General features: G+C 40.9%; 1 protein-coding gene across 1 annotated transcript; it reads left to right on the top strand.

The window, feature by feature from the left end:
- Nucleotides 1-15,239: 15,239 nt before the first annotated feature.
- LOC136747125 (odorant receptor 131-2-like) lies at nucleotides 15,240-27,219 on the top strand. The gene is made up of 3 exons (XM_066700081.1): nucleotides 15,240-16,178; nucleotides 22,349-22,414; nucleotides 27,127-27,219. The coding sequence occupies exons 1-3, from the start codon at nucleotides 15,240-15,242 to the stop codon at nucleotides 27,217-27,219; spliced, it is 1,098 nt and encodes a 365-aa protein (XP_066556178.1).
- Nucleotides 27,220-27,991: the final 772 nt, after the last annotated feature.

The following is a 27,991-nucleotide window of genomic DNA, read 5'->3' as shown; positions in this document are numbered from 1 at the left end:
ACCTATGGCAACTGCTTTAATTTTTTACAGTCTTTTAATGCCAACGACTTCTCCTTTAAAAAAGTAAAGCGGCATCTCGTATACTTTTAAAAGCATACATAAAACCAAGGACGTCAGTAGGATTTTAATACATTCAGGGCAGCCCCAGCTCCGTGATTTGCACAAGTGTAAACACCAGAACATACAATTATTTGCAAGTCTGGAATGATTTGTACTGTTATGTTTTACCAGTACAAATGTTTTGTATGTTTTAAAAGTAATTTAATGTTCCAGCAAAATTTGAGTTCAGGTCTCCAACACAAGGTTAGCAAAGGTAGGGCCTACTGATCAGATTTCTAAACAAGGCTTCAGCATCACTATAGTTACACAATGCATGTTTGACACTGCAACACTTGTTAGTTCAGTGGATCGGCAACAGTGAATCTAATTATCTGTAATGGATATTTATTTATTTTATTTGTTTGATACCTGGAATTTATTCTACCAATGAGTTTGAAATTCCTCTTTAGTGCTTTTTCCACGCCGGCCAATATCCCGCACTCTGGGTAGAGAAAATAGTTAATCGCAGAGTTTATATCCCAGAGTTGTGTAATAATACTGATACATATGTGATTAGTTTGCAATTTACCAATTTGGGGCTATAAAGCCCTGGAAGCCCGGTGCGAAAGACTCCACTACATAAAATACCTAAATCCCTACAACACTGGAACACTATAATAATAATAATAATAATAATAATAATAATAATAATAATAATAATAATAATAATAAATGTATTTATATAGCACTTATCAAGCTTAAAGCACAAAGTGATGCACAATCAATAAAGTTAAAACAAGGATATACAAAGAAATAAAAAGAATAAGATGCAAGTACATTTAAAATGTAAAAATAAAGCTCATGAAAATAATTTTTGGAAATGCAAGTGTATAAAAATGAGTTTTAAGATGCAATTTTAAAACATGGACTGACTCAAGAGGATCTAACGTTAAAAGATAGGCTATTCCAAAGTCTAGGGTTTTTTTATGGCTAGGGCTGTGCCAGTGACAGATTTTTGGTATCGATATACCATTGAAGAATTCAGCACGGTGATCGGTATTATCGCGGGGGCGGGGCCTGTTGGGCGGGGGCGGGGCTTTGTTACACTATTCTGAAAAAGTAGGAGGTCTCTTCTGTTTTATTGTTCAAACAGTAGACCTACTACACATATACAAAATAAAGGTAATATTAATAAATACACAACACAAACCGAATAAAATAAAGATTTAAATTAACGATGTGCAAATTACATTGTAAATTGTTTTCTTAAGTGTTACGAGTTAAAAAAGCATTTGAAGCAGACTTTTTAGATTGAAATACATATTTTTAATAACTATATGTAAATTAATCAATTTCAATTTTGTTGTTTTTAAGTGTTACAAATGTGTGATTTCAGTTATGTTCCGTGCCAAAAATACCAACATGACTGTCTGTCTGGCTTTAACAATGATCAGAGTTGCAATGTTTCACTATTCGTTTTAAAAACAATGTATAAATGGAGCATAAGGTACATGTCAATTTGTTATGCACTTTTCATCATGAGTTCTTAATCACAAACAATAAGGTAAAAACAAATAGCGCTATAATAAATCATAAATAACAGATTGAGCGTAATGTACAAATAACAGTATGTATTCACATACAAATAACATAAATAAAACCTCAATAGACTATTAATCAATCGCAATTAACAGATACTGTAAGTATTCAATTCAGTAGCTACATAAATAAAACCTGATCACTATTAATTTTAATCTAGGCTACTTCTTAACCCTGCTAACACACAATTTGGGCACAACAATTGTAACAATGTAATTTACGCTGCCACGGCAATTTTGTGTGTTAGCTGGGTAATGTCCTACAACGATTCCAAAACCGCCTTTAATTAAACCAGTTACCCACGGCAGTTCTACTGTTTTCACATTTTTAATTTCACCCCTCTCTATCGATGATTCTGTCTACATGTTGTAATAGAAACATATGTATATAAACTAGACGTAGAGTACCAGACGTCACTCAGTCATTCTGCACAGAATCTGACCATTGAATCACTGAATGCGCAGACTCTGTGGAGCGCGCCGCTGGGGAGAGGGGGTGGCGCATGCGCGTAGCATAGTTTGTTCGAAATGTGTTGTATACGCGTAACTTCAGAGGAATGTACGCAAACACCCACTTCTAGCATAACAAAATTAAATACTGAAACAAAACAAAAATAGCCCACAATGATGAAAAATAGATGACTATAATAGTAAAAAATGTATTTTCTGGTGTTACAGGCTCTGAGGATTTTATGGTTGCAGCACTGGCTCATGGAGCGAATCTCCCGCACTGCGACCTTACCGCATCACTAAACAGAGAGGCTTCGGAATCGCTACACTGTATACAAAATAATAATACCATTTAAAAAAGACGGTATTAACGATACATTATGAGGGCGTGTGAAGAGCTGCTATTCATGTTTTGTATGAACTGTATAATGTTTTATATTAATGTTTGAAATAGTAATATGTCAACAGAGACAATTGTATTAATTATCAAGCAAGCAAATTTTAGCAAGGCTGTTTTTACCAGTGCTGACACTGGAGAAGTCCCTTCCAGCATTTGCTTCAAGGTGTTCTGTGGCTTATCTTAAGGCTGGAGAGGTCACATCATGGTTATTGATTAACAGTTGTTAAAGATGACCATGGGACCTGATCTCTCCCATTATATCAAAGGAAGCCATCTGATTTCCACATCCCACACCCTCCTCCAGGAAGAAAACCACAAACATTACAAGGGCCAGAGACCTGACCTCAAGGCAACACTTCTTTGAAACATGTGACTGACCCTGCCCACAGAACCACATGTCATGCTTCCTGCATGTTAACTTTTGCTGTTCAGAGAGATTCCGCTCAGGTGGAGAGCTTCCATGTCAGGGCCTTCCAGGCTGGGCATATTAAATAAATGCATTATCCTCTGTGCTTGAAGACTTCAGTTCTTTACTGGGTTCAACACTTGGCATCACAAATGAGGATCTGAACTTCCTCCATTCCCGGTACCAAAATGGGTGACTATTTTTATTCAACAGCGTGACAGCGGTGAGGTGGTATACTGTTTACTAGAACAGCCCTATTTACGGTAAAAGCACAATCTCCCTTAGATTTCAACCTGTACTTTGGATCAGCTAAAAATCCCTTATCTGAGGATCTGAGTGGCCTTTTTAGTCTTAATAGGTACTTAGCATCTCAAGAATGTAGGAAGTCGCCAGACCATGCAATGCTTTGTATGCAATTAGTACAATTTTAAAATCTATTATAACATTTACCGGCAACCAGTGTAGAGCAGCTAGTACTGGGGTAACGTGTGAGGAAGTTTTCTAGTCAGTAATCTAGCAGCAGAATTTTGGACAATCTGGAGCCGGGCCAATGTATGGTGATTTAGGCCTGAAAATAAGGCATTGCAGTAATCAAGATGTGAAGAAATAAAAACATGAAAATATTTTCTCTGTATCCCTGCAGTTCTGCACAGAAATTCAGAGATATGCATTCTTGGACTATTTCTGCGTGACGCCACTAAGCCCCACCTGCAGAAATCTGTGCAGAATCACTGCAGCCAAGCGCAGATCTGAGAAACTGCTGTGGGAGGCGAGCTGTGGCTATAAGACAAAAGACTATGCAGAAATCAAGAGGGAAGTGTTAAGCTGAATGATGACTACTGCGAATGTCAACTTATTACACAATTAAACTGTGAACAGCATTATCAACACCATAGATATAGAAATATATGTACATTTATGATGCAAAATAAAGTTTTTGATTCTTTTATATTATTTTAGTTTTTATTGAAAAGAAAATGAAGTAATCCAATTACATCAATTTCTGCAGAATTTGTGAAATCTGCGCTACACAGATGTGACTGGCTTTCTTTGATCAGATGCGTCTGATGTCAGACAGTGCAGCCTAGCGCAGCAAGTTGTGAGATACGTGAACACGGATCAAGTTTATTGGTAGCTGAATGCTATGGCTGAATGACACTGTAATTGCTAAATTATTCAATTTAGCATAGGAAACTTTAAAGTACTGATATGAAGGTATAGTAAAAGTACAAACCGTTCTGTAAATGATTACTGGTATATATATTTTTTACAGTATACCACCCAGCCCTGTTGTCAATACATGGGACTGTGACTGATTCGAAAGGCAACAGTCCTCGAGACATCAGCAAGGCCATATACAAATGAACCCATCATCATCTTTAATCTGTGGTTCAATACAGGTTATGTGAAAATTATGTGTTGATGTGTACATGTCCAAAAAATATGCAGTCATAAATCTTTCTTTGTCACCAAGGTATAAGTAACATTATGTAATGGTTTAGTTCTGTGATCAATATAGAGACTCAAGACTGGATGTTGAATTTATAAAAGGCAGTCATTTACGAGATTGTCATATGTCATTGTACTGAACATTGTCATTGTCATTGTCATTGAACAAGAAACAAGTGTAGTCACTGTCAGCACAACAAAAACAAATCCTCAAAACAGGACCACAAATATGCCAGTGTTGACCTACACCCAGCTCTCTTCTACTGAACTCCTTGATCCTGCTTTTATACTGTGGTCATCTTAACCCCACACCCTAGACCCAACCATTAGAAAATAGGTGTGATAAAAGAAACATTAAAACATACAGCCCCAAACATACATTTCCAAAATAGGTCTACATGAAAGTACCATGGCCTACGAGTCAGCTGGAGGACCGGTACCTGAACACCTGGTAGCCCACTAGACTCGAGGTGTAGCCACGTCGTGGGCCCTTTTTCAAGGTGCCCAACTTATGATGAAGGTGATGTTTGATTATAAAACAAATCTAAAGTATAAAAGTAAATAAACACTCCAAAAATAGCATTACCCCCCCCCCCCCCCATGTCAGCAGTAAGGTTATTCAGGTATTTAAAGTCCCTTACCAAGATGGCCTCTGTAACCTTCCCCTACTTCCCCCAAGATGGCCGCTCCACAACCCTACACCAGGTAAGTCTTTGTTTGTTCAAAATGTTTTCAAATATCTTAACAAAGGGATGGGCCTTGCTCCATCACAGAAACCCAATCGCTGAAATTGTGATTTTAACTGCAGTATTGACACTTGTCTAATTTGAGTCATTGATTGTACAGAAACTGGCAAATATTTATTACAAAGTAATTTATGATGTATTATTATTATTATTATTAATATTATTATTTATTTATTTATGTATTTATTTATTTCTTGGCAGACGCCCTTATCCAGGGCGACTTACAACATAAGTGCAATACAAAGTGCAAGAATACAGTTAAGTACAAGGCATCAAACATTACAAATTCAAATTTACATTAAACAAAGCAATTAAAGATATAATACATATAATACAACTTCCAATTTATACAGTTAAGTACAGTAAGTGCGGACATACATCCTGGAAAGTAAAGCTAAGTGCCGTCAAGATGTAAGGTCACAGTCAAGGGAAAACAATCAAAAACCCAATCAAAACTCTATGAAGTGCAATCTAACGTGGATTAAAAGGACTAATATTATAAGTACACTCTGAAAAGATGTGTCTTGACTAAGCGCCGGAAGGAGGTCAAGGACTCTGCTGTTTTGACTTCGGTGGGAAGGCCGTTCCACCATTTAGGGGCCAGGGATGAGAAGGAGCGGCTCTGGAGGAAGGGGAGTGGAGAAGAGGCAGAGTTAGTCTTCTGGCACTGGAAGACCGCAGTGGTCTGGAGGGGATGTATGGGGAGACGAGGGTCTGAAGGTGGCTTGGTGCAGTGTGGTCGAGACAGCAGTGAGGTGAGGGTCAATGTCTTGAACTGAATGCGTGCTGGTATCGGGAGCCAGTGGAGGGAGCGGAGCAGTGGAGTAGCGTGTGTGAATCGGGGCAGAGAGAATACCAGACGAGCCGCAGAGTTCTGGATGAGCTGGAGCGGCGGGTAGTAGTTGCAGGCAGGCTGGCCAGGAGGGAGTTGCAGTAGTCCAGGCGGGAGAGGACCAGTGACTATGATGTATTGAGGTGGCTAATGAGTTTATGAGAAAGAACTATGTTTTGGGGTGGATTCATCTTTTAGGGTGGCTCTGCCCCACCTGCCATATGAACAAGCTAGTCAGGAAAACAGACATTCTTATTTTTCACTCTGGTTGTCAATTGTCACAGCTGAGGGGCTTCATTACCACCTACGCCACCTCAATTAGTAAGCAAGAGAGGAACTTGCAACACCCCTTCTGTTTATCTTCCCAGGCAGGCTCGATGGGACCCCAAGACACAACAGCACGAGCGGGTACGTAATAATAATATTTATTTATACAGGGTTGATCCCACACATAGGACACAAATACTGTGCTAGGACAGTTGTATATGATAGCACACTCCCTCCAGGAGAGGGAGCAATCACTACAGCTAGCCAGGGTGTACCCCCAGACCGTGCCTCTGGGTCAGGCCTGCACACAACCTGTAGGGCCTAGACGTACAGCCCCCAGGCAGCAGCCCCACTCTCCTGCTGACCTTCGCCAGCTCCTCACAAGCAGGGAGGTGCCTACCCAGGCCCACCGCGGTAGAGCTAGGCCGAATCCCAGGAACCGTGGCAAGAGGACGGGTAGCGGCCCCCCATCCCCCAAACCTCCCGCACCGTGGCCCTGAGGTATTCTAGCAACTCATACACCCCCCAGCAACTCTCCAATTGGCACCTCCGAACCCAGGACTCCTGGGTGCTCCAAATTATAACAGTTGGCTACTCCCTACAGTTCCAGACCCGTCCACCCAGCTTCCGAGGCATGGTATGGACGAGAGTGAGGGACCTGTTGCAGTGTGTGGCACTTCTCGTGGAAATCACTCCTCTCTTGGAAAAAAGCACATTGTCCACTATGGTTCTGCATCCGAGACCACTCAGGGACCCTGGGGATCGACGTGCTAGCCCACATGTGGCCACGCTATCTCCTCTATGCGTTCCCACCGTTCCCTCTTCTGGTGGTTCTGGAAAAGATCAGGCAGGAACAAGTTACAGTTCTGCTGGTAGCGCCCCAGTGGCCCCACAGACTGTGGTTTGTGGATCTGATCTTCCTCTTGGATGGAATGCCTTGGCAGCTTCCCCTTTTGACAGACCTGCTGTCTCAGGTGCAGGGCACACTTTGGCATCACAACCCAGGCCTGCTCCAGCTCTGGGCCTGGCCCCTGAGCGGGATCACCTGATGTCTTGGGGTCTGTCGCACGTGGCCACTATTCAATCGGCGAGAGCTCCTTCCACGAGGTCGCAGTACTCCTACTGCTGGCGGACAAACTTGGTGTCAGGAGAAGTATCATCTCCTCATGTCAGGATTGATGGCAAGCCTCCAGGGTCTAATTTTTTATCGGAGCAGTTTCTGAAAAGTACACGCAGGCTGCGGCCTACCCATGCCCCTTCCCTGCCTTCATGCCACCTTGATGTAGTGCTAGATGCATTTTCAGTTATTATTATTATTATTATTATTATTATTATTATTATTATTATTATTATTATTATTATTTTTATTTCTTGGCAGATGCCCTTATCCAGGGTAAGTGCAAAAATACAGTAAGTACAAATGGTTCCAGGGTTATGCTTTGGCCTAATCCTGCATTCCTCCCGAAAGTGCTGTCTCCTTTCCATATCAACAGGCCTATTGAGTTGATGGCTGGATTGTGAACACCATTACCATGGCCTTCGTGTCGGCTGGAGCACCGGTACCTGAACACCTGGTAGCCCACTAGACTCGAGGTGTAGCCACGTTGTGGGCCCTTTTTCAAGGCGCCCCACTGGCAGACATTTGTATGACTGCGAGCTGGGTCTTGCCACACACCTTTGTTCGGTTCTACAGACTGGCTCCTTCTATTGGGAACCTGGTGATGGCTTCAGTTGAGCTTCAGTAGCCTATCAGGCACTGACTCCTACCTTTTCTATCCCTGTCTGCCCCTGTTGAGCGTGCTTGGAGAAGCTACACATAACTGTTTTCCCTTCCTACTGGACTGTGACTTGTATACAGTTCATTCTGTAGGTGGAAGTGCATATGTTTCTACATCCTGTACCCTGCCATTGTACATAGTTCCTTTGCCAGCAGTCTTGTGGCCCCGCCCTAGATATATTAGTTGTGCTGAGGGCTGCTGCTGCTGTGTCCAGCAGGAGGCACATGAGTTAACTCTTGTTACCCCGCTGTGTATATAGTTTGTTCATTACTGACATCAGTAGAATGCCTGTTGCTGCTAGCCGCTGGTCGGCAGTGTGTAATTGCTCCTGTGTCCCACGTGTGGTGCATGAGCTGGCATTTGTTGGAATACACAGTAGAGCTTGTCCGCTCCTTACTTAAGTTGAGCAAGGAGATCTGCTTCTGTTGTTAGCGGAGGTACATTGTGCCACGCTATGCATATAGTTCCATTATTCTTATAATTGAATTATCCAGCAGTGGCTATTCCAGTCTGGTTAGCCCGCTGTGTGAGCACAGGGTGCGAGACTGTATGCCTGTGCTTATATGATGCTGTGTAAGTATCGGAAGCCCCACTCCTAGCTCTGCTGGTAGAGCAGGAGGCTGCTCTTACTAGGCTTCATGGAAGGCACAAGAATTATTGTTGCCCCGTGGATACACTATTCTTTTTTTCCCCAGTATAGCGTGACTGCAGTCTTAGCATCTAGGTAGCCCAGATGTGGCCCAAAATGGCCCCTGTGGCTTCTATCTAGAGTTGGTAATGGCCCCTAGTAGGTACGCCTAGGTACGCATTTTCTCTTACCAGCTCACTGCCTCCTCCCTTGCGACAGTTTGGTTATACTGTAACCCCTCCCCCTTGGGCAGTGCTTCCAACTTGAAAGATAACAATTGTTTGCTAATGCAACCATGGTTATCTGAGAGAGGAAGTAGAGTGAGAGTTCAAGCTCCTGGCAAAAAGAGGAAGTCCCTGTGCAGATGTTGCCTTTATATTAACAGGAAGTGGAAGGGTCCTGTTTGAGTGAGGGGCCAATGGCAGCTTTGATAGACAAATGTCTTCGATATGTTGCAGTGGATGCGTGATGAAACCCCTCCCCCTTGGGCAGTGCTTCTTTTCTCAGATAACTGTGTTTGCATTTGCATGTGGTTGCATTTTGTATTCTGGTATTCGCTCATGCCCTAATTGAACCTTTTTTGTTTAATGAGCAACACTTCCAATACAAATCCCACAGGAAACTTGGCGAAAGATAATTATTATACATTTTTTGTGCACCTTAAGTCCAAACACAGTAATATATTTTTTTACCCATCTTTTGTATGGTAATTTTATGTGTTTTCTTTATTTCTACTAATTGTCTGAAAATTGAAAATTCACCCCCCACAGTCCCTGACATCAGATACAGGAGAGCAGGCTAAATATACATTTAATTTTATTTTATTAATATGTGGTGGGGTGCTGTTGCAGGGGCATAGGTACCTCCCACTGATCAAGCTTCCTTTTCTTCATTCTCACCCCTCTCAGATGCTGAAGTTTCCGCTCTCCTTCTACGTCACAAACCTACAACGTATGCCCTGGACCCTCTCCCTTCTCGCCTCCTCCAAGCAACTGCTCCTGATCTACTCCCCTTCATCTCCTCCATCCTCACTGGCTGCTGTCATCCTACTCCCCAAGAAACCAACCCTTGACGCCACCTCTCCTCAGAACTACCGCCCCGTCTCCCTACTCCCCTTCCTCTCAAAGACCCTCGAGCGTGCAGTCCACCGTCAGCTCTCTGACTTTCTGTCCCAACACTCACTCCTTGATCCTCTGCAATCCGGCTTCCGCACATCTCACTCCACTGAGACGGCTCTCCTGGCAGTCACTGACTCCCTCAGCTGTGCTCGGGCGGCCTCCCTCTCCTCAGTCCTCATCCTCCTTGACCTCTCCACAGCATTTGACTCGATCACTCCATCCTCCTCTCCTGCCTCGCTGACCTTGGAATCTCTAGAACTGCTCTCACCTGGTTCTCCTCCTACCTCAACGACCAGACCTACCAAGTAACATGGCGAGGTTCCTCATCCACCCCCCAACCTCACAGGCATACCCCAAGGCTCCGTCCTGGGCCCACTCCTGTTCTCTCTCTACACTCTACTCCCTCATTGCATTCCATGATTTCTCCTACCACTTCTATGCTGATAATGCCCAGATCTTCCTGTCTTTTCCCTCTTCTGATCCTCTCATCCCCTCTCGTATCTCTTCCTGCTTGTCTGCTATCTCCGCCTGGATGCATTCGCACCACCTCAAACTCAACCTCTCCAAATCGGATCTCCTATTTTTCCCACACTCTTCCACACCTTCTGCTGACCTCTCCATCTCGATCTCCTTGGAATCCACCACACTCTCTCCTTCTTCCACTAAAAATCTAGGAGTCACCCTCGATCCTGCACTCTCCTATACCCAGCACATCACCACGCTGACACACACCTGTAGATTCTTCCTGAGCAACATACACCAAATCCGTCCCTTCCTCACCGACTATTCGACTCAGCTGCTCGTCCAGTCACTGGTCTTCTCCCGCCTGGACTATTACAACTCCCTCCTGGCCGGCCTGCCTGCAACTACTACCCGCCGCTCCAGCTCATCCAGAACTCTGTGGCTCGTCTGGTATTCTCTGCCTCGATTCGCACACGCTACTCCACTGCTCCGCTCTCTCCACTGGCTCCCGATACCGACACACATTCAGTTCAAGACATTGACCCTCACCTACCGCTGTCTCGACCACACTGCACCAAGTTACCTTCAGACACTCGTCTCTCCATACATCCCCTCCAGACCACTGCAGTCTTCCGGTGCCAGAAGACTTACTTTGTCTCCTCTACACTCCCCTTCCTCCAGAGCCACTCCTTCTCATCCCTGGCCCCTAAATGGTGGAACGACCTTCAAAACGGCAGAGTCCTTGACCTCCTTCCGGCACTTACTCAAGACACATTTTTTCACACTGTACTTGTAATATTAGTCCTTTTAATCCCCGTTAGATAGCACTTCACAGAGTTTTGATTGCGTTTTAGATTGTTTTCCTCCTTGCTCCCTTTCCCGTAGCCCTTGACTGTGACCCTACATCTTGACAGCACTTAACTTTTACTGTCCAGGATATATGACCTCACTTACTGTACTTGCCTGTGAAAACTGGAAATTGTAAAATGTATTATATTTTGAATTGCTATGTTTAATGTAAATTGAATTTGTAATGTTTGATGCCTTGTACTTAACTGTATTTTTGCACTTTGTTTTGCACTTATGTTGTAAGTTGCCCTGGATAAGGGCGTCTGCCAAGAAATAAAATAATAATAATAATAATAATAATAATAATAATAATAATAATAATAATAGGTATAATTTCAGAACTGGAGGAAACTGTCAATATTTGCGGGGACTCTGTCAATATTGGGGGAGATGTGTCCCCTACACCTATGGATCTGGGCATACAATGTAGGGGGGACAATTTAAGGTTCTCTCAACATTCTCCCGTCTCCCCCTAAACCTACACTTACATTGTAATCAGCCTCCTTAACTGAGATATTACCTGATAATTAGCTTGTACACCTTCACTCAAATTAATAATGGTGCTTAATTATCATGCACAGCAAACTATGGTATAATTACAATAATAATGTATACAATATATTACTTTTCTTGTATTTCATTATTATGACTCATAATCACATATCATTGTTCATACACTAATATGCAGACACTAATATGTTAAAATCGTTAACTTTCTATTTGTTAATACTGTATTAAATTGCCATAACCTGCCATAACGCTCCCTGTCAGTAACATTGCTCAGCAGTTCAGAGGCAGGATGTTGAATTGATCATCAGAATGACTTGTTTGATGCACATTCAGCAACCGATTCATTGTAACAAAGGTGGTGGGATAATTAACACGTTGATTTATTTCAATTTAGCAGCTAATTTTCAATCCAAATCTCAAAATGTCCCGGGATTGTGGGGTGGCAACCCTACAGAGCAGCACCTCACAGAGAGAGGTGCATCTCCCAGCTTGTGAATTCTTTACAAAATGACAATGTAATTGGGTCAACTTCTGAAGTGGTTAATAAAGAAAAACTGTTTAAAAACATATATTCATCCCGAAGGACTGTGGTGTGGTTTTGCAGTCCATGGCTCTATGGAGCCTAACATATTTCACCCTTAATTCCACAGAAGAGCCACCTTTCACCAGCCATTAGTACCACCTCTCTACAGTGTTATTTCCATTAGAGCTAATTAACATGATTAACATTAATTAACATTAACATTAAATGATACACTGTGAATATATAATGAAATGTCTATTTTTCATTTTACCCCTTGATGAAATTAAACATACACATTAATGAGGATGCACTTCCTGGTGTTTAACCCACAATTTACCATTAAAGAGAAATGGGCACTTCACTTAGGTAAGACCAAGACTCTCGCCTTAGGGTAGGGTGTTGGAATGACATTTATTTTTAATGAGCTTCTTATTACATCCAAACAAGATGCAATAAGCATCTTACTGAGTGTAAACACAATTATATGATTGTGCCTACAGATCTCAGTTCCACATGAAAACTGCTTAGAAGAGATAGCAGACTCACAGGAGGGAAATGCTGGAGTCCCTGAGAGTCAAGACACTAACAAGACATGGAGAGATGAATGGAGTTCACTGCAGAACAGGCCTCTGTTGGTGCCTCATACACACTGTCCGAGGGGGGCTTGCCGCTTGGTCTCCACCAGTAACTCTTCGTTTGTAAATATTTCAGAACAGTAAGCCCTTTACTTAAAATTACATTTAGGCTATTCCACAAAAAAAAACAAAAAAAACATGAAAAAACGTTTCCTAATCCAAAATGCTATAGATATTTGGGAAGCCAAGCTTTTACTGAGCGCCAAATGAGAATCCCCATTGCCCTCCTTTGCCTCCAGCTAATTCAGGTGCTCCCAGTAAGCCCTGCTTTCCCAGACGATGGGCCGCTGGGGCCGATTATGGCAGCCCTGTCACCTGTCTGCTCTGACTCCTCATTGTGCTGCTCTTTCCAGGGACACCTTAGTCTTTGATAATTAGTCTCCCTCACCTGTCAATTCACTGCCAGAGACATTGCTAATCTACTTCATTAGTGACACACACAACTTTGTACACACTCACAATTACTTCATAATGTCATGTGTTTGTCTATCCTATATCTACAGCATGAACAGAGTTTCTCATTTGAAGCTTAGACCACTGCTGGACGAACTCACAGGTATTTGCCTATTTATCTTTGTAGTTATTCTGGTTATTCACTGTTATTTGAAAGCAGGAACAAAGTTCACCATCGTTTCCTTCATTTGATAGGTAAATTGCTTTAAAACATCTTAGTCAGTCGATCTAAAAGTTACTCTAATAAGGCTTACTGTAAAACAGAACGTTTCTCAAAATGAATTGTAAAATAATACATTTCAATAAGTCCAATTCCTATATAATCACAAGGGACATATCACTGTTTTATAAATATGTTGTCTTAAAATGTACAAATGTAGAAGAAAGTCTAGCTCTAGAGCAGCTGGTTTATTTCATCAGGCCACACTGGGTACACATTGTAACAACTGATTGTAAAGAATGGCTTCCTATTCACACATCTTTACATTTAGAATTAAAATAGTAGTACAGATTTGGTGTATTCTAGCCACTGGTATTTCTTATATCTGTTACTGTTAAAACATCTTCGCTTGGTTCCAAACAAAGTGTAAAGGTAGGCATCAAACACTGATGGAGTGGGACCCTCTCTATTATATATTCATCTATATTTATATTTTCATCTCTTGCCAGGCAATCTTTTGACACAATTAAACTTGTTTCTGATTTTATATATGTATGTCCTTACTTAAAAAATTGGGAGCATAATGCATTGAACAAAGAGCAAGTAGGTCAATGTGATTGCAACTAAAGCTTTTTACAAGGTTCCACTTTATTACTGAATTATTTATTTGGTCTTGTTGTACTATTTCAGTTTTAATCCTGTCACCCTAAACAATAATCACCACCTCTTACCTTTCTGAACCATACTGGTGCTGCTACTACAGCTGGCTTCAGGGGAGACTTTAGTCACAGGAGCTTTTCATAAATACATACACATATAAAACACTGAGACAATCATGTCAAAACATGTCAGTCCAAAGATACTGGATTTGAATGTTTATGGTATGAATAACTTTGAGCTTTGTTTTTGAAAAAATATAAAAAATATATTTTGCCAAGCATATTTGCATAAGTACAATACTGAATGTCTGACAATAGTACTGTTGTCATTCATTTATGGAAACAAATACTGAATGTACACTTGCAATTATGTTGATAAAACCCACTGTAATCTGTGAAGGATGTGAATAATTCTGGAGGCAACTGTACCTGTAGTTGGTAGTATTACTAGATCTAACTTTCTTTTTCTTCTCTGCCAACGGAGAACACAGGACAGAACCTGAATACATAAATAATAATAATAAAGTACCAAAAATAAAATGATTGATAACAATTTATGCTGTTCACCCCAGTTACACAAAAACATTGAACACCTGTATTATTTCTTAAAATAATTTAGCATTTTGGTAAAAAAGTTTATAGACATACATCACACTGTTGTCACTGCCTTAAAAAACAATAACAGAACGAACAACAGCTAGGCAATATTTTCTTTAATTAAACATTGTTTGTGAGCAGATTTCATACTGATTAAAACCAGCACATTACTACAAAAATCTGAAATTTCAGGTAAAAAAAACACGTCATAAACTACTTTATTTTATGGAAGAAAACAAAGACGTCAAGATATTTAGGCAATGCTTCAAACTGCCACAGAATAATTTTGAATTTTGCTGAACATTTTGTAATAATCAAAGTGCTGATCAGTGTGATGTACTGTACAATGTGCAACAGAAAGACAGGTGACGCCAGGTACACAATCGATGATGTGCATGTGCTGATTAAGGGGCTGTCGCTAAATTACACAATGTAGCTGAAATGGTGAGGGATCATCTAAGAGGAATTGAATTTACTGAAATGTTTCTACATAGATTTGACATAAAATACATGAACAATGGGAATAATTTTGGGGGGGAAAATGCCCCAATGATATGACACCACTGTATATATAAAGAGTTTTGTTAAAGGTCAAGAGTCATGAAACACAACTATTGTTAAGGATATGTCCATGTTACAATATAGATTTGTTTGTCTTAACAGGAAAACTACGTGTGGAGATGACAAATGTTTCATTAGTTTGGAACATCTTAACGTACCAACAAGAAATCAAGATCACAATGAATTGGGTGACAACACTGAAAATGATCATTGTTCTCTCAACTTGCTTTTTCTTCATCTCTGTGAACGGCATGATGCTGTTCGTCCTGAGGAGCAAGCCCTCCTTCAGAGAGACCCCCCGCTACATCCTGTTCGCCCACATGCTCCTCAACGACTCCATTCACCTGCTGATCAGTATGTTGCTGTATATCCTTGCCATGCTGTATCTGCACCTCGTCAGGGCTGTGTGTGCGGTGCTTGTACTACTGTCCAGCACCACCTTCTATAACACTCCTCTAAACCTCGCTGTGATGGCTCTTGAGCGCTACATAGCTATCTGCTTCCCACTGCGGCACAGTGAGATGGCTACCCCTCAAAGAACTGGAGTTGCCATAGCCGTGGTTTGGTTTCTTGGCTCTGTAAACCACCTCATTGATGTTTTTGTTCCTCTGATCACAGAACCCTCTTTTTTACTGACGCCTGTTTTTTGCACACGTGAACAGATTTTAATGTTTAAATGGCAGGCCAATGTCTATCAAGGATTCACAGCTTTTTATTTTGTGTGCGTGGGACTCATTCTCGTGTTCACGTATGTTGCCATCATGCTGGAGGCCAGGTCTGTCTCCTCTGACAAAGCTTCAGTGACCAAGGCACGCAATACAGTGTTACTGCACACAATCCAGCTGTGCCTGTGCCTCACCTCCTTCCTGTATGGAGTGATAGAAGCCCTGATCGCAAGGATGGATGCGTCTGTCTTCATTCACCTGCGGTACATGAACTTCATTGTTCTCCTCATTCTGCCCAGATGTTTAAGTCCATTAATATACGGTTTAAGAGATGAGAGTTTAAAGACAATTTTTAAATATTACTTAACATGTGGTAGCAAGAAAGTAAAGCCTGTAAGCAACTTTAAATAAAAACAGATGCAGACTTCTCCATCCATAACAGTAATCAGTTGGTTTAATTCATGAACTAAGCTTTGTGAAATTTATTCTGTGTATTGGTTGTTTACCTAATATATTTTCTTATAAAACAAGAAAACACCTCAACTATACATAGCGTTACATAGATCACATTCTGTTTAACACATTTCTCCTATATAAATCTATATTAAAATTTTGAGGAAAATAACATCAGAATCCACTTTATTTTGAGAAATAACTTACTTCTTTACATGATTTATCTTGCAGTACTATTTGGGTATTAAAACTAAGATTGGATTTAGGTAGAGGTGACATGGGCAGGGCGGCACGGGGCGCACGCACATAAAAATTTAGAATGGTGACATTGCGTTTTCTATCACTCATTTGCACGTCACGTCAATGATATCATGTCACCGTGTGGGACTGTGGGTCAGTTAACCTTGTCGAAATGGGCGCTCTTATTCTAGTTTGTGAGCTAGACAGGCTACTGCCTGGGAAGGTCTCCCACTCAGAAGTATGAGGTGGAGAGGGGGGCGGGAGCAAGTTGACCTCAGTTCTCCCCACTGGAAGCCCGAGGTAGGGGGAGCGGGGGAATCTATCAAATAGCGCACCTCTAACTGTACAGTACTAATGCAATTAGTAAAATCAGTCACACTAAGAAACTTAGTTCACCAAGGTGAACTGGTTTAGTCTTGACTCTTGGTTGACAGTGTTGAGGGATGGGTAATGTATTGATGTTCAAGTGCCAAATCAACACAAATGGATAAGAAAAGGTCTAAGACATCAGGTGCCCAGTTTAGGAAAAAGAGGAAAGAAGAAGAAGAAGAGAAACGTGTAAAAGATAAAGGTATGCAGCTATGTCACCTCTTTATGAGTATAATATTATGCATGTAATGACATAGACTAGTTTAACACTTATGTTTGTTAGCCTATGTTGCTATGTTGCTTCCTATGCAGTGGTGGTTCTAGATAATTGCAGCTGGGGGTGCCGGGATGGGGCCAGTAGTATTAGTAAGGTGGCCTTCAATTTCCCCGCGGTGGTAATCAGGGGGTAGGGGGTGGGTTTGCTGATGGGGTTTCCATCATGCTAGCGGGGGGGCCTGCCTCAATTTAGGGGAGGGCCGTGGCCTTTTGCTATTACACATAGGGCAACAATATTCAATTTTCTGTCCGACTAGCTTACATAACATTGGATATAATTTCACACAGTTTCATGATGATAATGACACGCTATCTTATTTTTGTATATATTTTTATATTTATATATGTTTAAATGTTTTAATTATTTGTGTTGTTCCAAATGTCTGAATAGAAATTACAGTTAGTGCAGAATGGTGCTTTTTTTTTGTTGGTGGGGGGGGGCGCTGAAGGGGGGGGTTCACCCAAGGAGCCATACAAGCTAGAATCGCCATTGCCCACAATTCAACAGTAGAACTGTCATTCACATTTCAGTTTTCAGTAAAACAAGATTTAAGAATTTAAACAGGGAGCAAGAGCATGCTATACTGATGACTGGGTTATTGTCAATTATGTACTGCAACATGTACAGTGAGGGAAAAAAGTATTTGATCCCCTGCTGATTTTGTATGTTTGCCCACTGACAAAGAAATGATCAGTCTATAATTTTAATGGTGGGTGTATTTTAACAGTGAGAGACAGAATAACAGCAAAAAAATCCAGAAAAACGCATTTCAAAAAAGTTATAAATTGATTTGCATGTTAATGAGGGAAATAAGAATTTGATCCCCTATCAATCAGCAAATTAGGAGCGCTCCCTTTAAGAGAGTGCTCCTAATCTCAGCTCATTACCTGTATAAAAGACACCTGTCCACAGAAGCAATCAATCAATCAGATTCCAAACTCTCCACCATGGCCAAGACCAAAGAGCTGTCCAAGGATGTCAGGGACAAGATTGTAGACCTACACAAGGCTGGAATGGGCTACAAGACCATCGCCAAGCAGCTTGGTGAGAAGGTGACAACAGTTGGTGCGATTATTCGCAAATGGAAGAAACACAAAATAACTGTCAGTCTCCCTCGATCTGGGGCTCCATGCAAGATCTCACCTCGTGGAGTTTCAATGATCATGAGAACGGTGAGGAATCAGCCCAGAACTACACAGGAGGATCTTGTTAATGATCTCAAGGCAGCTGGGACCATAGTCACCAAGAAAACAATTGGTAACACACTACACCGTGAAGGACTGAAATCCTGCAGCGCCCGCAATGTCCCCCTGCTCAAGAAAGCACATGTACAGGCCCATCTGAAGTTTGCCAACATCTGAATGATTCAGAGGAGAACTGGGTGAAAGTGTTGTGGTCAGATAAGACCAAAATTGAGCTCTTTGGCATCAACTCAATTTGCTGTGTTTGGAGGAGGAGGAATGACCCCAAGAACACCATCCCCACCATCAAACATGGAGGTGGAAACATTATGCTTTGGGGGTGTTTTTCTGCTAAGGGGACAGGACAACTGCACCGCATCAAAGGGACGATGGACGGGGCCATGTACCGTCAAACCTTGGGTGAGAACCTCCTTCCCTCAGCCAGGGCATTGAAAATGGGTCGTGGATGGGTATTCCAGCATGACAATGACCCAAAACACACAGCCAAGGCAACAAAGGAGTGGCTCAAGAAGAAGCACATTAAGGTCCTGGAGTGGCCTAGCCAGTCTCCAGACCTTAATCCCATAGAAAATCTGTGGAGGGAGCTGAAGGTTCGAGTTGCCAAACATCAGCCTCGAAACCTTAATGACTTGGAGAGGATCTGTATGTCACTATTCTGTTTGCATTCTCCTGCCTGGATTTTACATCAGGCTGTCTGTCTCATATTTCCTGTTTTCACAGGCTGTCATGGCTGCAAAGCTACCAGTCTCTGCTTGTTGGCAGGCTCATGTGGATTTCAGCCTTTGAGTAACATTTAGTTTTCCTCAGACCTTACAGAATGTGTCCGTAACATGGTCTTTAACAAACACATCCCTGTCCTTCTGAGTCTTAGAGGACACCGTGACTATTTATTTCTCATTATTATTTATTGATCTAAATACATTCTTAATTTCTAATTTCTGATGTTTTAGGCACTCTGTATACAGTTAAATGCTTAAATCCTCATGAATCTGTTGTTACAACATCAATAACTGCATCGTTTTAAAATATAATTCTGAAATGATTGGTTCCATTCTTAGCCTTATTCTGGGCGATGCAAAATATTAAAAATACAGTACATACAAAACATTTACCTTGTATAACCTTCAGACTATATGTATATATAAACATACAAAGCACATACATATTGATATCCAAAGACAATTCAGATACCACATATGGTGTATTTTATTGACCCTGCAGTGTTTCAAACACCCTTTATCATTTATTTATTTATTGATGTACTATTTTATTTATTTATGAAGCTTCTTATTATTTAGAATAATGTAAATGTAAAATAATCTCTGAATTATTTTACTACTTCTGTGTTTTCTTGATCAATAATGATCAATATCTTCTCTAAATTCTTATTATTCTGATAAAGAATTATGGAAATGTTGTCAGTTTTATCTTGTTTTTCCTTGATTCTACTACTCACTATGTTACCTGGGAGTCCATTCACGATCCCACACTGCCTTTTCCATTTTAAGTATTATTATTTTTTAAACTTGTCTTGTAGGTATTCACATACAGACACATCCTGTGACGCCATTATGTCAATCCTATCTTTTGCCAATGATAGGGCTAATCATTGGTCTTTACAGTATCTTAGGTTCAGTCTGGCTATTGACCGCCACTAGCACTGGCCTACAAGGATTTCCTTGCTTAACATAGGGCTCAGTATGCCTTGTCATGCTGTTCAGTTCTCATGCATCAACCCCCTCCAGATTGTTACAATATAGATCCATAATTAGTCATTTTATTTATTTTGATAATTACATTGTAAGAACAAGTATTAAGTAGTTATTGTTACCAATTGGAACCAATTAATCTTTAATTAATCAGGATTTGTGTTTTATATTTGTCACTAGTTGTATGTGGTCTTGGGTCTCTAAACCAACACATACAGTTTTAACACAGAAACTATACAGTCACACATTTACTATTCTCTGTACATCTCCTACTTCACAGGTTCACTTTTAAATTACACTCTGAGAGCCTCAAAAAATCCTGAGACCAAATTTAAATATACAGGGTGGTAGAATAAAAATACTCACCTATTTTGGTCCCAAGAGTGGAGGTAAGATCAGATCCTGTTTGTGACACCAAGTGAAGAACCCAATAAAGAATTTAAGTCTTTGAAGCACAGAGAATAATATATTTAACAAGCTTGGAAGAATCACGTGCCGGGGGACAACCCTGCAGAGAGACTTATTTCTTAGCAGACATGAGTACAGCTTTAAAGGAAAAATTACATAGGGTACTGTGATCATTATCCAATCAAAAAGCTTAAAAAGGTGTAAGCTCTGCAACGTTTGTAGACTGTTTTCCTGGGGGAATGTTTACATCAGGAAACCAGATCTCTTTCTTTGATGGCATCCAAAGTGTCTGGTCTCACGATCTTCTTTGACAAAGGTCAATGAGATAATCATTTGCTATAAGGTGACATCTCCAGCCTGTCTGGAAGAACAGTAAATCTACAAACAGAAACTAAAGTTTAAAGAAGTGTCTCCTGTTTTCCATTTTGAATGCCTTGAAGCCCAATTTCCTTTTGTGTCCCCGGGTGCGTGTGTTCCTGCTGATCTGGAAAAGCTCCTCTGGTTTGATGTGGTCGATGCCTTTCATGATTTTGAAGACTTGGATCAAGTCCCCATGTAGTCTCCTCTGTTCCAGGTTGTAAAGGTTCAGTTCCCTCAGTCTCTCCGAGTAGGACATTCCCTTCAGACCTGGAATAAGTCTGGTTGCTCTCCTCTGAACTGCCTCTAGAGCAGCGATATCTTTCTTGAAGTGTGGAGCCCAGAACTGTACACAGTATCCAGATGAGCTCTAACTAGCGCATTGTACAGTCTTAACATTACTTCCCTTGTTTTAAATTCTTTTGACAATATACCCTAACATCCTGTTTGCCTTTTTAATTGCTTCCCCACATTGTTTGGATGGAGAAAGTGAGCAGTCCACATAGACTCCTAGGTCTTTCTCATGCGTTACTTCCTCTAGTTCTATTCCTCCCATAGTGTAATTATAGTGAACATTTTTGTTACCTGCATGTATTACCTTGCACTTGTCCACATTGAATTTCATCTGCCAGGTGTCGGCCCACAACTGAATATTATCTAAGTCCCTTTGAATAGCCTTTGCTGCCAAGATTGTATCTGCTGAGCCACCTATTTTAGTATCATCTGCAAATTTCACAAATTTGCTAACTATCCCAGAGTCCAGATCATTAATATAGATTAGAAAAAGGCCCTAGTACTGATCCCTGTGGAACTCCACTAACAACCTCACTCCGGTTAGAAGCAACTCCTCTAATCGACACCCTCTGTTTCCTAGACATCAACCAGTTCATAATCCATCTACTTACATTACCCTGAATGCCTACAGCTTCCATTTTGAGGATCAGTCTTTGATGTGGAACCTTATCAAAAGCTTTTTGAAAATCGAAGAATATCATATCATATGCTTTCACCTGATCTACAGCTGCAGTTGTGTGTTCAAAAAAGTCCAATAAATTAGTAAGATGTGATCTGCCTCGTCTAAACCCATTTGGACTATCTCCAATTGTAATTTCCTGGCTCAGTTTTGTCCCCTTTCTTGTGGAATGGTATGACATTTGCTATCTTCCAGTCAGTTGGTACATCCCTTGTTCTAAGTGTCCTCCCTCTCCACACTGCACACAGATAGGCTGGCCTTGGTCATCCCATCTGAGCTCAGCCCGTGGCCAGTACCTGCCCCCATCACCTGGACTGGAGTTTACAGTCCAGTGGTCTGTACGATTTTCAAGTCTCACTTATGATGCAGTCCAGACCGGAAGGACAGGTCCCTTCCCACAGCACTTCTACTCCTGGACTCCTCCTCACAACATGGCCAGCTTCCACAACAGGAGAGAGATGAAAGAGAGAGCTTAGGGAGAGCGCCAGCACAACAGCAGATAAGTGGCTTTTATATTCTTGAAGCAGGCAGCTTGTGACACACGTCCCTCTTTTACAGCATGTCTCTCTCCCCAGGCTGAGCCAATCCAGGCTCCAGACCTCCGGGCTTCAAAGGGACCCCGTCTCCGCCGGCACTGCAAGGTAGGAAAAATAGCAGCACTGAATGTGTAGACTGTATAACGGTTTGTGACTCTCTCTTCTTTTGCAGGTGCAACTGGCTGGCTGGCAAGTTGGGGGATATAAACAGCTTCTTATACAGGGGTTCCTTTCCTCCTCACTGAATCGATAAAAAATTCTTTAATACTTAGATTTTGGCTTGCTGGACTTCCTCACAGCTTCATCAGCCTGCCTTGCAATCTGTGCTGTTTCTAGTTTCCTTCCCCAGCTCTCTTGCACCGCTCGCTCCTGTCTGCTGCCCTGCACCTGTGCTTGTGTTCCACCCGAATGCGCTCCTCTCAGTGGATTTCAGGCAGTCTTTATACAATGTGAGTCTTTAGTCTTGGAGTGAGAGGTGATTTGAAAAGGTGTGTTGATTGGGCAAGGGGAGGATGCTCATTTAGTTCGGGCAGGTGTGCCTTGTGCAGTGCTGAAATTAACTTGTGCAAATCAAATGAAAACACTTGTGAAGAATTAAACAATTAGTGAAATAAGCCAACCGGTAAAGTAACAATAAGTGAAATAAGCAATAGAATAATATAAAGAAAACCCTCAATAATAAGTAAATCAATAAAGTGAAAGACAATACAAATAATTAAATGAGCTCAGCAAGCACCTCTCGTGACACTCACAAACACAGACATACACAGAACCAGTGAGCAGTACAGTCAAGAGGAGGCAGTGAGGATTTTAAACAAAAATTTCTTCCATTAAAATTAAAGCATAAATGAAGTGCAAATTTGTAAAACATGCATCGAATTAAAGACTGTTTACAGTAATATAAAGCATCCATTGTCACCGATGTCCAGAGATCACGTGTTTTACTCGGGTTCAAAACAATGGCTAAGATCCTGAAATCGCTGCACATGAATTACTGAAACTGGATGTACTTGTTTCACAAAGAATGCTATTAGATTGTCTGTCATTTGATGTTGACGTAGCCTATGTCTTTTATTGGACACTGTGAAAATCCAAACCTTTTTGACTGCTTTGTTTAGGTGTAACTTCAGTGTTTGACTTTCAACTGATAGGTTAAAGGGATGTTTTCCTCTGTGGTGTGCACGCATATAGTACACAATGTGCTTTGAGTATATTCTACCACTGACAAAGTGACAAAAGTGAGGGTTTTTCTTTTAAATCTAAATTAAACCTGGGTCGCTTTGGATCGGTGGAATTCTGCATATTTATGCAGATGTACGGAGATCTGATCTTCTTTTGACGTTGACGCAACATCCGCCACTTTAGCAAATAGAGTGAATGGACATTTCCAGTAAGTCGAATACAAGTGCTGAGGTCGACAACACCTGTAATTAGTTGACTATTCGACTCTTTGGTGCTAGCCCTGCTACACACCTGATTGAGGGAATCTGTAACAGCAACTGGGAAAGAGAAGTAGAGACAAATTGTTGTGCTTATTATTCCTGTGGCTATAGTGAAGTATTATTATAGATAAAGGAAATCATTATTATAGTACTAAGATCAAAATACTCACCATGATTGTGTATATGCTTTCCTCCACCTATGATAACAAAGAGAGGAGTACTATTAGCACTTTAAAGTATAGTGTGGAACATAGACATTTATTTTATTCATTATTTATTAGCATTTGGTTTCTTTTCATTGTATGTATTTTCCTTTGAAATTAGGTTAGAATTTTAGTTGCTTTTATTGCCCCATTGTAATTAAAGGTGATTTTTAGTTTTAAACATTGTAAAAGTTACACACTGTTTTCTATTTTGCAGACTTCCTGCTCTGCTTCTATTGATTAGTTGTATTAATAAACATTGTTAAAAGTTACCTATGCCTATTGTAGTGTTCTGGGGTCCTGATTCGAACCTGCATGGAGTGTAGTTGGTGGCACAAGTTCCCTCCCTCACAAATCTGAGGCTGGTTTGGTCAGTCAAGTGCACCAGCTAAATTGGCTACCCATATAGGACACGAAGTTGGGCCAATGTCAGCATATGGTTGGACAATAGTCACGGTCGGGGGAGTGATGTATGGCCGATGTTGAATTATGGCTGGCATGGTTGGACAGCAGTAGGTCGGGGGGGTAGAGGATGACCAACTAAGGCATATCGTTGTCATGGCTGTTTTCGAAACCACAAACCCTAATACATATTGCATACTGCATAAGTACATATTGCATGCTGCATGCTGATTTACTGACTAGGTATTAGTGCAGTACGCATTATGAAGATTAATGATTCACTGTACAATATTTGTCATGTGACCTCACATGACATGGAACGTCAGATGAACGTGAAGCATGGTGGGATTCAGTATTCATTGTAGTGAGCTCTGGTTGTATACTGCATATGTTGGTGAATGCAACAAGCCATCCAGGTACTTTTACCATACTACAAAATTATATACTACATCCAATATGCATACTGCATAGTACTGAAATGTTGGAATGTAGTATGGTAGTGTGCGGTTTTGAATACAGCCTTAGAATAACCTTCCTCTTCAGAAGAATATTGTCACTTTCATATTCATTACTAAAAGTATTGTATCCTTTTTATCATATAGTTTATCTAACTGCCTATTTAATCTATTTTAGTCATTGAGCTCTACTGGTCAAATGTCTTATAAAAGTTACTGAATTGGGGAAAACCAACTTTTAATATAAAACAAACTACACCAATAATACATGAAAAGATAAAACAAACATATCCTTTACTTTAATTAAATACAGAGGCATATGTGCCAACCCCAACTGGTATTCAAGACCTTGATAAAATAAAAAAGATCCTTATGTATAATTCCTATCCATAAACATGAAGTTAACTTTTGAGATTTTAGTCACATTTTAGTCATACACTTTTCTTTATTCGACTAAAATTGACTAAAATCAGATTTTTGTCATGCTATTTAATTTTGTAATATTGACCTAAAACCTGCATACATTTAATTCAGTTTTAGTCATTAGAATATTAAACAAATTACAGTAATGAACATATTAATAAAACAGATAAGGAATCTTAACTATTACTCAAATAATATATAAGAATCATGGACTGACTTACATTTAAAATCATTATTTTACCTCCTGAGCCTTCACATGATTGTTTAAGAAATAAATAAACACACAAATCTCACAAATGAATTTTGATTGATTTCTATCTTCACATGTCGCTTCCAATTTCCAGTCATATTGTAGCCACATTTGGTTTTGTTTCCTGCATTAATATCTTACAAAATGCTTTCTTCATTTTCTCATTGTATTTAAAGTGCTGCCAGACTGCAGGTTTCTTTTGCAAGTATTGAACGGTTACTGGCAATTTAGGAAAATACCAGTTGTATTGACAGTGCTCGGTATCCCGTCTACTTTTTACAAATCAGCTTGTATATAATGATAGTATTAACAGCAACATTATAGATAGCGTAACTAGCTTTAATCGATCACTGTCTTTTTGATCAAATATTTGTATTTATTTTGGAGGAATCGATCGCACTCTCAAAACTCTAGCACAGATTTCCTTCTCCGCCAATGGGATTGCTGGAATTGTGCAGATCTGCGCAGAACAGTGGAAATGTGTGCTACACGAGCACGACTGTGATCGTCTGTAACTTCCCGCTCCTCGATCCGCAGCCCGTGCTGTAGATCCCAGTTGTGTTCAGCCCGTTATAAGCTGCTCTGCATGGCAACAACGATGCTGGGATTGGGTGCTGCTATATGACAGACAGACAGGCGATAAAAGCACAAATAGTGAGTTTAAGTCAAATTTTCTCAGACAAAAATGCAAAAACATTTAATCATCATCCTCGTCATTTTGGATAATTGTAGTCAGATTTTCGTCTTTGTTATCTAAAATGAAAAAACAGTTAGTTGACCAACATTTGCGTAATCGATTTCGTCAATGAAATGAACACTGCCCGTACCTCTGTCATGAGCCGTGCGTAACAGCATTGATCACTTTGGCTTGTTTTCACGAATTGATTTATATTATTTTTTGTGTTATCTTTATTGCTGTTGCACTTAATTCACTTATCGCGTTCTATTTTCTTTATTGGTTGTTGTTGTTGGTTTGATTGTGTGCTTATTTAATTATTTTCGTGTTGGGTTATTGGTAAAGTGTTGAGTACGGCCTATCGGTGGACATTCCCACGTGGATGTCCCGGGGTCATCAATCTAATTGGTTTCACCTGCCCCCCCCAGCAGCCCAGGGAATCGGCTATTAAAAGCCTGGAAATCCCCTTTGACAGGGAAGAGAAACAGACCTATTGCAATTGTAGTGGCAGGGCAGGGCAGGGCAGGGCAGGGCAGGGCAGGGCAGGGCAGGGCAGGGCATCAGCCTGTGCGACCAGTGGCTTATTCGGTGGATTACAACGAGAGGCGAGGAGGCTGGTACTGGGAACCCGGGTTATATGTGTGATTAGATTAAATGAACAGAGCGTGGATACGGTTGTGAAGACCAATTTATTGCAAAAGGACTAGTGTTGCTGATCCGTTTGTCAGTGGTTAGGCTCGGGGTATTGCATCTCCTCCTTCCTCCTCTGCCGGAGAGACCGCTCACTGCGGCGACGGGGTTTGCTGCTGTGACTGTACCCGAGAGAGAGGTTGTATTCGTGTATGGTTGCACACTCTTGTGGTCTGAATTGTGTACCAGGACGTGTTCACGTTGCTTTATTTTGCATAAAGACTTATCTTGCCGAAGTTTTGCTTTGCAGTACTCCGACTTCCTTGTCCTTTGCAGACCTCATTGGTAAAGCCTAGGGCTCGTGGCTACGACGGCAGCGTGCGCTTACCTGTGGGGCTCGTGGTGGTCCCAGCTGTGGGGATAAATTGAGGGAACTTGTCTAACTTTTTAGTAGATGTATAGTTTCTTAGTAATTTCTATTGTTTTGGTGAGGGTTTTAGGATTTTAACTGGCCCTTTTTTATTACAGGCATTTTAGTTAGTTTTAGGATGATTACAGTTCCTACGTTTATAATTTTGTGATTTAGTGATTGTAACATTCTATGTATGTGGTAATGAACAGACTTCATGCCCTGTATCAATTATAAATTGTGTAAAAATAAAACTTGTACCTACCTTACTCATCCGTGTGGTGGTGCCTTGGGTCTGTCGAGCTCTTCCCTCCGGTAAAACACCCTAACACCCATAGGTGGTGACATCTCTCTCGGAGATTAACTCCCCCCTCCCAAAAGCATGCTAAACAGTCTCTCTGTACTCCTCTGTATCAATAGTCTTCTGATATACTACTGATACAAGCCTGGCAGCCAAACTGTCTCCTCACCAACCTATTGTTATGCTATTGATACCAGAAACCCTCTGCCATTCTGTGAATCAGCACACCACTCAAGAACATGTAGGGAGAACTGACATGTCCCAAACTATCAAATATTACCAGAGTGGATTTTTCCCAGTTTCAGAGTTCTATTCCTTACAAGGGGACTCCATTTTGTATGGGGGTGGCCAGTATATGAAGATGCAAAACATAACGCATTGGAAAAAAGTTTTAAATGTGAATAAATTAGATTTTTGTGGAGTCTCCTGTGTGACTAGCAGCACTGTCATTTTCTTATCACTTATCTCTCAACCTTATTATATGATAATCT

Source organism: Amia ocellicauda, chromosome 3 (assembly GCF_036373705.1).
Source record: "Amia ocellicauda isolate fAmiCal2 chromosome 3, fAmiCal2.hap1, whole genome shotgun sequence".
NCBI lineage: Eukaryota > Metazoa > Chordata > Actinopteri > Amiiformes > Amiidae > Amia > Amia ocellicauda.
The sequence above is the reverse complement of the archived record's forward strand: the minus strand, read 5'-3'. Positions and strand labels throughout refer to the sequence as shown.